Genomic DNA, 10,060 nt, shown 5'->3' with positions numbered 1-10,060 from the left:
AGAGAGAGAGAGAGAGAGAGAGAGAGAGAGAGAGAGAGAGAGAGATACATACTTCTTTATAGGAGGAACTGCGCTTGATTCGTGTTTCTCAACTTAATTTCGCAAACGTAACACTTCCAGTCCTTTCTCTTTCTCTTTGGTCATTTTTCTTTCATCCAGTCCGAAGTGCCATCATGAGAACATGAGAACAAAGAGTGTCCCGAGGGCTCGACAGTGTAATGGCAGTGTCATGTGTAATCTACAGTGCGTAATAACAGACACTTAATAAAAGTGGCTTAAGGGAATTTAAATGATTAAATCGTTACCGTAACGACGATGAATCGATCGCGGGCCGAACAAAAAATAGCTCGAGGTGAAATGGCTCTATCGCACCGAGCGACTGTTCGTCGGATTCTTGTCTATGAGAATTCCTTGATCGTCCATCTCTACGAGATTCTTGCACCTCCGCGCCTTCGACGCGAGGACTGGGTGGTGGGTGGTGGGTGGTGGGACGATTCTTCGCTTTCTTCATTTTGCTCCGATGAACCTTTCGGTCGCCTGTTGAGCTTCAGGATGCGTCACGTGGCTCGTGCATCCTACTGGGCGCCGACGAATGAAATCGGTCGTTCGCTTTACGTTGAGAAGGAGTCTCTTTCTTTCGCGCCTGTTAAGCGAAAATGACCTTTGGCTCGGGAAAATTCTCTCATGGCATTCTGTCCGCGCGCGCGTTCCTTCCTCCCTTCTCTCCTCACCCCTTTCGAACCTCCCACTCTCTGTCTAACTGGCATCGCGTAAAGTTCTTCTTGGTCGCAAACGACATGGCGTCAGGTTAGGTCAGAGTGTCGCCAGTACAATGTGCAGAGAGGCGTCAGCGCAGTATCTCTCTCTCTCTCTCTCTCTCTCTCTCTCTCTCTCTCTCTCTCTCTCTCTGCAACATGCATGTAAACTAATTCGAAAAACAATGTCGTCTATACGCGACACTGTGGCCCTGACGCGTATCGACAGCTGCTGCTGGCTTTATTGTCTCGGGTTCTTTTCCTTCCCCCTTTTGTTATGCGTCGCGACACAAAAGCCAAGAGCGAAACTGTCGGCGAGTCGCCGTGCAACTCATTCGACGCAGCGAACGATCGCGTCTCGCCTTTTGCGCGTTGCACAGCTGACTTTTGGTTTTTTGTCTTCCAATCGGAGGTTAGTCTTCTTCCTTGGTTCTAGCGAATTTCGCGGCCTAGATTCGAGTTGAGGACGGATGGCGTGACTCGGGTCTCCCCTGCAATTTAATTAGCGAGCGCCGCTCAATTCGGCCGGCAATTTGGTCAGGTCGGTCAACAGCGGCGCAGCAAATGCCTCATTGACGTTAAACGTTGAGAGACGTTTATTCTGAGGAAGTTTTACTCTGGCGAATTGCTCCAGTGTCTGCGACTGTGGACGCGACTACTCACTCGTGTACAACGCTGGCATTTTTTCCTCCACTTATCCTCTGTAAGTGCATTGGCATTTTGCCATAGTTTTCCTGACACTCGTTAATAGTGCTAATAGTGCTAACAGATCATTCGCTGGGAATTCTCAACCGCGCTTCGAAACGTTGAACCGCGCTCGCGTTCCGCCGATGTAAGATCTCTGTGCGGAATGGCGCCTGACAGGTGTCCCAATGTCCCAATGTCCCAATGTCCCATTGACTGAAACAGCAAGTGCACCAAGAATTTCAGAAAAAAGGAATGTTAGCTTGCTCTAATGGGGTCTCTCAAGAAGTGATTCCGGGAGTGGCGCAGGCGCCGCGTCTCCATTATCCGTCGCGGCGCCTCTCGGGTTCCCTTGAAATTTCGCCTTTTTACGAGACTAAGGAAGATTACCAAGTAGCAGTGGCAGCTGTTAAAACATGGAATGTGCTGCCTTGACCGGACTTGTCACGTGACGTGCAGAGCGCACGCAGCGCACGCAGCGCGATGTCAAGACTAGTCGAATCGCGAGCACCTTTCGAACGATCTCCAGTCTCAAGTTACAGATGTTAACCTTTCGCTTCTCTTGTTTTTCTCTTTCGCAGCAGCCAGAAGATACGAAACCCGAGGAGGCTAAGCCCGACGGGACGCCCCAGGACGCTTCTGGAACCGAAGGTGCGGAGGTAACGACGCCAAGTGCAGAGGCCACTCCTGCTACTCCCAACGCAGCGACTTCGCCTGAATCCAAGGAAACCAAAAAAAAGGATAAGGTCGGTACACCCAGTGCGGATTGACAATCATTCCAAGATCCTTGCGATTCTCCTCGCTACTCGACTACTTTTCCTTTTTGCGAAACTAATCGGTTCTCTTCCTTATCCTTCGTCAACGTTAGCTCAAGAAGAAGTGGTCCTTCAGATCGATCAGCTTCAGCAAGAAGGACAAGAACAAGCCGGCTCGCGAGGATACGCCCAAGAATGGAGACGTCACCAAGGAGGAGCCTCTCGCTGAGGTGAGTCTCTTGAGATAAATTTTCGGAGCTTCGCAGTTGCAGCGACGCTGCTGATACTTTGGTGGTGGACAGGGAAGGGGGACGTAGAGTGCGCGAGTTTCCCCCCGCCGGCTCCCCGGCCCCCCGCCACTCGCGAGGGACGCGTGGGCGTCTGGACGCTTTTTCGCAAGTCTCATGTCTTCTCGCACGGTTTGCCTCCTACGTATTTTTCTTGGTTTCTCGTTTTACCTCTGCAGCGGCGGAATGAGTGTATTGCGATGATAAGAGAGAGCGCGGGCAAGCGAAAGGATCAAAGAGTGAGAGAGAGAGAGAGAGAGGGGGGGGGAGTGCTCTTAGGTGTGACTCATCCTTCGGGGCTTGCTCGTAACTCGCGACTTCCGCGGAATACCATGGAGTCGCTCGCGCTCAACGGGAATCCTTCTGGAGTCAGCATCCCGTGCAGCATCCCGTGCAGCATCTCGATGCTCGCACACATAGCAAGAGCAGTAGCGACGTGTCGAACGAGGCGAAGAAACGGAGGATAAGTAATTCGAGCCTGAATTACGAAGACTCGCTGCACTTCCTGCCTTCCTGCCTTCCTGCCTCGTCCTGCCTCGTCCTGCCTCGTCCTGTCTTGCGGTGGGAGCACAGTATCCTCCGGCCGACCAATCAGGTTTCCTCCTTCCCCTCGGATACCTTCTTCTTCTTCGTCGTCGTTCTTCTCCGCCTCGTCCTCTCCTGCTTTACCGTCGCCATCTCACGTTAGCCGCGAGCGGATCTGCGTGTGCGGATTTTTTGCAGACACGACGACTACGCATCGCGTGCTAAACCGTGCGCCTTGCATACAGCAACTCCACGCAGAGACGTAGGCAGGCAGGCAGGCTACGCGTCCTGGGGAATGGCAATGGGAGTGGTTGTTGCTCTCGGCCGAGGACGAAAAAGAAGGAACTCTCCTTCTCTATTTTATTTACTTATTACACTCATCGATTGATTTCTGTTTCGTGCAACGTACTTCTGAGCGCTGGAACCCCAGGAACCCCATCCCGCGTCCGAAGATGATCCCTGTTGGAGTGTTTGCCAAGCGAGTCTAAGATTGACCGGGTCGCGCCGATGACGGTCTGCTGACTGCGACTGTGACACTCTGCTCTCGTCCACGAGCAGCATTGTGCATCACGGTTCAACGGCCCAAACTTCCCGGATATACCTACGTTCTGTCTCGCGAGCGCGAACGCGTTCGCTTAACATGACGCGGACGCTCGAAAAAGGGAGCTCATTGTTAGGGTCACGGATGGGTTAACGTGTGGGGGGTTTTACATTGCGCGGCGCGCCGCTCGTTCTTCCTCGTGTCAACTTATTACAGCTTCCTCGTATTACGGGTGGACCAACGACGGTCGATTTGCTTTGGGATTTATAAGAACGGCGACAGGACTAGGATAATATTATATTGCAAAAACTGGCTCAGTCGCAGCCGCGCCGAAAGCGTTTCGTTAGCGAATTTCCATTATGACATTAAGCACCCAATGAAATGATGGTTGAGGCGGGACACGCTCTTTCGATTTCATTAGACTTCGCTGCTTATCAAGCATTAGCGGAACCCCCGAACATCTTGAAAGTTCATTCACGGGTCGCGGAGGCTGCTGGCTTCTCTCTCGTTCCAAGAGCATTCTGGGAGACAGATGATACACAGGTGTGCTGCTCACGCGTATGGCTTATGGATACCTTGGATATAACATCACTCGACTGGCCAGTTAGGAGTTGTGGCTTCGCAAACCACATACGTCATTCTTCTCTCTCGACGTATTGCAAACAGAGAGTCGAGTCAGCTGCATCTGTCTTGTCTTGTCTCCAGTGCATGCTTCGGCGTCGACTCGTGATCATACACACGAGGAAAGTGTGGCCAGGTAAACATTGCATGGTTTTGTCTCTCCTGAGAGTTCATCATACGTTAACCCTATTCATACCAGGGTGTGGATCTTTTGAACTTTGGATCACATTATACGTTTAGGTAACTTTTGTCTCTGTAATTACATTTATGTAATATGCCATTTCGTGTACTTTCTTAGTCGATACTTACAATTCGTACTGTAAGTTTAATTTTTCTCATATAAAATGTCAAGGTCATCTCGTGGTGGTTCAAGTCAGTAACAGAGTCCGATAGAAATAGGGTGAAACTGGTGGTTCCAGGCGAATAACCGAGCTTCAGTTTCGCTATATCCAGAAGGTTGGGTTATCCGAGATCGTCTCGCCGGTTGACTCTGTTGAGTTGCTTCCTGAGGCGGTTTTGAACATCCTATTTAAAGGCAGAGGAAAACAATGCGCAATTACGACCTAATCAGTCTCCAGGAGAATTCTGGCACTTGGCCCAAACTGTTGAGCGCCGAGGAAGAGACGGCAGCAGGGCGGGCCTCTCGGCAACGGTGTGGAAAGGGTCGAGATGGGTTCAAGAGGGTGGAAACTGATATCGACGCGTCCCGGAGACCTCGGGAGTGCGAGATCGAGATTCTCTTTGGATTAAACGGATCAAACGTATTGAACGTATTATTGGGATTAACTCGAGAGATTCGATTCTCCTTTCTGTTTCCACTCGCATCCTGAACTTCATTTGACACCTCGTCCCTTGGATTCCTGAAATACCAAATAGGCGATCCAACGCAAGTACTGCAGAACAATTTGCCAGTTTAATGTTCCGGGGGTACAAGGAAATAGGAGACTGGTCCAGTTAAAACGTCGTGGAAAATTGTCAACGAGATTAAAATGCCGTAATTTATTATGTACGTGAAATTACCTCATATAATAAGGCTGAGCATCGAGAAGCAGCCTCCAGCTCCTCGTGTCCTGCTCATCTCAATCGGCTGTGAAGTATTGACTTTTCAAACGCTTCTCAAGGAGACGGAGAACTCGTCGTTCTCTAATCGAGCGAAATTTCACATCAGCAATCGTGCTTGTGTTTTGCCATTTTATTCTCAGTGTGTCAGTTGCCTCGAAATTACGTCAAGTCAGCAGGCGAACGCGTGGCAAATCGAGGGTTGAGTTCCGGATTTGGGCGTCGTCTAGTATCGAGCGCCGCGAGACGCCGGGACGCACGGAGCTGTTGCCATGCCGACCGACAGACTCGCGGGGCTTTTCGCACAGCCGGCTTCGCCCAGCAAAAGCTGCGAGACACTCGCGAATCGAGCAAAACTCGTCAGATCGTCACTACAATACGTTCGATTGGGCAATTGGGCAATTGGGCAATTGGGCATTTTCGAAGTGATGCGAGAAAGACACAGGGAGTGACAGAGTGTGAAAGCGCTGAGGCGTCCGCGTGCGTGTCGACGCCGGCGTCGGTAACGTTCGCACCTTCACGCGGAAGATCATTATGCTTTTTCTCTTAAAGCGGTGACATCTCTTGAGTCTACATTGAGGTTTTACATAGCAGCGAACCCTGATTGGTCAAACTCGCGTCGATATCCTGAGGCCTTGGACGTTGCTTTGTGTCACGCTACACCAGCTCTACGAGTAAGAGATCTTCGGATATTAGTTTACGAGTTACGAGTTACGAGTTACAATTACCGAGAGAGAATGAGTTTGCCGTGGGTGGGCTGTGTCAATATTTGTCACACAAAAATTCTCTCGGATAGGACAAACTCAACGCCCTGGTACTGGGAGACTTAAACAAAAGAATTCTGATGGACACGGAGAGTCCATTTATTTAATCCGATTCTGGCCCTAAATTCACTCGTGTCGAATGTTGAAATGCGTTAATTCACTTCCTCTGACACTTTCGTTACCACCGTTATCACCGCAATCTTTCCTTTAGCTAGTTTAACCTGCGTTGAGTAGAAGCTTAATAAGGGGGCGGCAAATCCCTTTTATCAAGCAAATATATCCATTGGTCGCGAGTCACTTGATGTCAATACAATGTTCACGATGCGAGCTTTTGAAAATTCAGTGACGTAGTCAACGGTTCGGCAGTTGGCCGGTACGTAGTTTCTGCCGAATGTACGCGCACTGGGTACGAGAGTCACGATCAGTCGCGAGTCCCTTGGCGATACGTAAGTTTGTACTGCCGTTGAAAATTGACTGGACGCTGCCGGCCTCAGAGATACCTTCCGGCACTTAATTTATTTTCAATTTAGAAACTGCAGTCAGGCGACGAACGGCCAAATCCCGGACGATAAGCGCTCGCAGTCGAGTGCTTGAACGGTAAAAATAGTGATCAGCGTTCGATGCTGCCATCGCGTTGGTTCATCGGAAAAGCTTCGACGTGACGGCGTCATCCAGCGCTGCTCATTCAGGGAATTCCTTCCTTCGGATCTCCATGCGAACATCTCTTTCGGTCAAAGGGCAAATTCCTTCGTAAAAGGCTTCCTCGAGGAGACACGAAAGGGGGAGGAAGGAGAGTCGGCAGCATGAGACGCGCGTCGGATCTGCCTTATGGCGGCGCCTGGCTGCCACCTTGATCCACCGTGGCTTGACGCTTAACGTCGAGTATATTAAGCTCGGTGAGATTCCACCCGTCGCCCTTGTAATTAATTGCGCAATATCGCAGGGACTCATTTTGTCCTTGGACTCTTTATACACGTACTAAGGCGAGTTCAGTGTCGCTTGAAGCATTGCTTTCTGCGGCACGCGATTTCATTGCGCGGGTACCACTATATCGTGAGTTGTAGGAGGAAGATGCGAAACACTGGAAAGCCGATCTCCGTTCCCAGTTTGTGTCTACTTTGAGTGTTTGCCAAGAAAACACCGGAGATCAAACTCAGCCTTGCGGTGGCAGCAGGCACGTCGCGCCGCCGCCGCAAGGATGGCATCAACTTTAAACTGGATTACGAAAGCCGAGGATCGAGTCTCCCGTTCGCCGAGTTAAATCGACCGACATCGAAGATTCACTGGAGTCGAGTGTCACCTTGAAGATGCTGCGCGATACGGGGACGTCGGAGGCGCTCGATGTCGCGACGACGACGCATATCGCCGAGCAAATAATCAAATTCCTAACTTTCTTGTCTTGTCGCGAGACAGTTTAGTTTGGGTATTTCCATTGACTACACTTGCCCTCGTCCTAGGAAGCTGCGGGTTGGACCAGTTGCTCGCAGATGCGGGCTCAAAAATGTCAAGGAGAAGAATGCGGAAGGAAGAAGGAAAGTTGCGTAGGGTCATAGCTCTTTCAAGCTCTGCGACGCGTAGGAGGTGTAGGGTGGGTCTCCCAGCGCGCTCTTATGAGATGAGAAGCTGAGTCCCTGTGCCAGTGTGCATCTTCGAAGTATCTATGTATGTGCTAGCGTAGACGGCGGGGATGACGTGGAGCTAAGAGATGGCGTCGCGGCGCGTTCATGGACATTCGGAAGGCGCGTGTTAGTTAGTGTCGTATCCTCGTTGTCCGGGTCCAAGAATAGCGCGTGGTTTGCGGCGTGAATTTTTCTTCGGGGATGCTGCTGCCTGAGGTCGCTGCGAGTATGTGGGCACGTCAGTGCACGAATGTACGAGGGCGTGTGTGTGTGTGTGTGTGTGAGAGAGAGAGAGAGAGAGAGCTGCGTGCAGGATGTCCCCTAGCGAGTCTCCCCGTTTCTCTCCTGGAACCAATCGAGGAACAGAGTCGAGGGTTCTCGTTTTCTCGCTCCTCTTGGACCTCTTGGTTCCTCCGGTTCCTCTGGTTCTGGTCGTTCTCGTGATTCTCCCAATTCAGCGACGCTCTCCGTCGTGGGACGATCCCTCGAGGTGTCTATATAAAGCGGACTGTCCTCGCGAGCCGACCTGAGTCCGTCCACGTTCTTCGCCCTGAGCAGTGATAGTCGTCGGCGCTCGTGCACGTCCTAGGGAAGAGCCAACCTCGAACCTTAGAGAAGAGTGTTGTCTCGCCTCCGTTTCGCGCAAAGGACCAATCGAAAGTCCCAAATTGGTCAAAGGGTCATCGTGATCGCGTCAGTGCGGGGCTGGACCAGGAGTTATCGAGAAGAAGGAAGCGAAGGAAACGTGACGCAGGAAGATAATCGCGGGAAAGTTGGAAAAAAAAAAAGTAAAGAGTCGAGTGATAAGGGGTGAAAAGGCAAGGAGGGAGGGAGAGAAGCTAATCGAGCCGTTGAAAGGGAAAGAAAATGGAGTCCGTGCTGAAGGTAGGCCGGACGGTGAGCAGTGGCGTGTGCAGGGCTGCCGGGGCCTTGGCGCGAGGGGCTCGTCGCATTTTGGCCTCGATCCCGCTGATAGGCATAGCTGGGGTACCCCTAAACCCACGTGATACACCTTCGATTGCAACCACCACGGTACGGCAACCTTTCTGTCCGTCTCGCCCGGGTCCTCCGGAAGTCCTCAAGGAGATATACACATGGGCCACTGGAGTCATGCTCAGTGGACTTGCCCATGATGTCAGTGGCGTCGTCGACCCTACCGACGCTACCTGTGCGCGATCTTCGGGTTTTGCTCGTGCCTGTTACACTGCGCGATTCCGACTCATTGACTCACGCACAGGTGCCTTCTGCCTTCATTCTCGAATCATTGTCGAATCGCGAATTGCGAATTGCCGGAAAGGAGCAAATCACCGGCTGCTTTGCAGCTGATCGACTGGCATGGATTGACGAAACTGCTGATCGTCCTGCAGTCGCAAACATTTCTTTTGCTCATTTCCGGCCGGATGACTTCCGGATAGATCGGCGCGTGCTTAACAACCTTTTCTGTAGATTAACAGTCCGATTGAGATTTGTCCTAACCACGCTGTATATGGATTTCCAAAGCTGCCATATGTTCGATTTGCTTGGAAGCGTCACGTAGACCAGCGCCTTGCTTCTTTCTGTCCTTTGTTTCCGTGCTTTGTTTCATCACCTGCTGCACTTTCACCAATTCTTATCTCGCTTACCAAGTGTCTTTCTGGCTGCGCATTTGATTACTGGAATATAGAGCATAAGGTGTGCGTAATGGTGAACCGGTAAGTCGACACTGTGTGGTCACGCGCTGCAATGACGAACAGGCGTAAAAATAGGACGGCCAATCGTTCTTGAGTAAAAGCAACGTGTGCTTTTTAAGCTATATGATTCCTTTCTCTCTCTCTCTCTCTCTCTCTCTCTCTCTCTCTCTCTCCCTCTCTCCCCTTCCCCTCTTTCTCTTTCACTCCTGCTCTCTTGGATTCCACTAATGCCAAACTCAAGCAAAAATAGCGCAGTGGAATGTCTGTCGTCGCGTGCTCTGGAGCATCCGCAGGAACGGAGGGGCCAGAAGGTCCACGAGCGAAGGAAGGAAAGAAGATATAGACATATAGGCGCGCGAGAGAAGAGCTTTCTTTGGCAACGAATGAGCGCGCAGTACCCGAGTAGTATTGTAAACTGTACCCGAGAGAGCATTGCAGTTGGCACTGCTGGCTGCGTGTCTGTAAGTCTTGGAGCTGGTTCAAAAACGATACGTATTCGATCGCAGGTGTAACTTCCTCTTCCGGTCTCAGTGCCACTGTCAATACATAAGGATCCTCGAAACTCGAGCGTTTCGATTTTATTCAGTTTCTGTTTTCTTTCTTTCGTCTGGATATCGATCGAAGCGCTGCGCCGATCGTTTGTTCTTCTTACGATTGATTGTGAGTCGAACTCGAATTTCCATTCAACTATTTTTATAAATTATTAGGGGGCAAGATAATGGTTTCTCATCGTTTGCGAATTTGACGAAGCTAGAGAAATGGACGTTAACGGGGGGGGGG

General features: G+C 51.0%; 1 protein-coding gene across 3 annotated transcripts in view; it reads left to right on the top strand.

Moving 5' to 3' along the window:
- LOC107266036 (proteoglycan 4) overlaps window positions 1–10,060 on the top strand; it is a 41,478-nt gene that overhangs the window by 25,723 nt on the left and 5,695 nt on the right. For 2 of the 3 annotated variants that reach the window (XM_015736109.2, XM_015736108.2), the window contains exons 3-4: window positions 2,021–2,185; window positions 2,308–2,424. In XM_015736109.2, the coding sequence (XP_015591595.1) occupies window positions 2,021–2,185; window positions 2,308–2,424 (282 nt within the window). The remainder of the gene's footprint in view (window positions 1–2,020; window positions 2,186–2,307; window positions 2,425–10,060) is intronic. The other variant, XM_015736111.2, reaches the window with a different exon arrangement.

This window comes from Cephus cinctus, unplaced genomic scaffold, assembly GCF_000341935.2.
Source record: "Cephus cinctus unplaced genomic scaffold, Ccin1 Ccin1_scaffold0280, whole genome shotgun sequence".
NCBI classification, from domain to species: domain Eukaryota; kingdom Metazoa; phylum Arthropoda; class Insecta; order Hymenoptera; family Cephidae; genus Cephus; species Cephus cinctus.
Note: the sequence above shows the minus strand (reverse complement) of the source record. Positions and strands in the feature narration are given on the sequence as shown.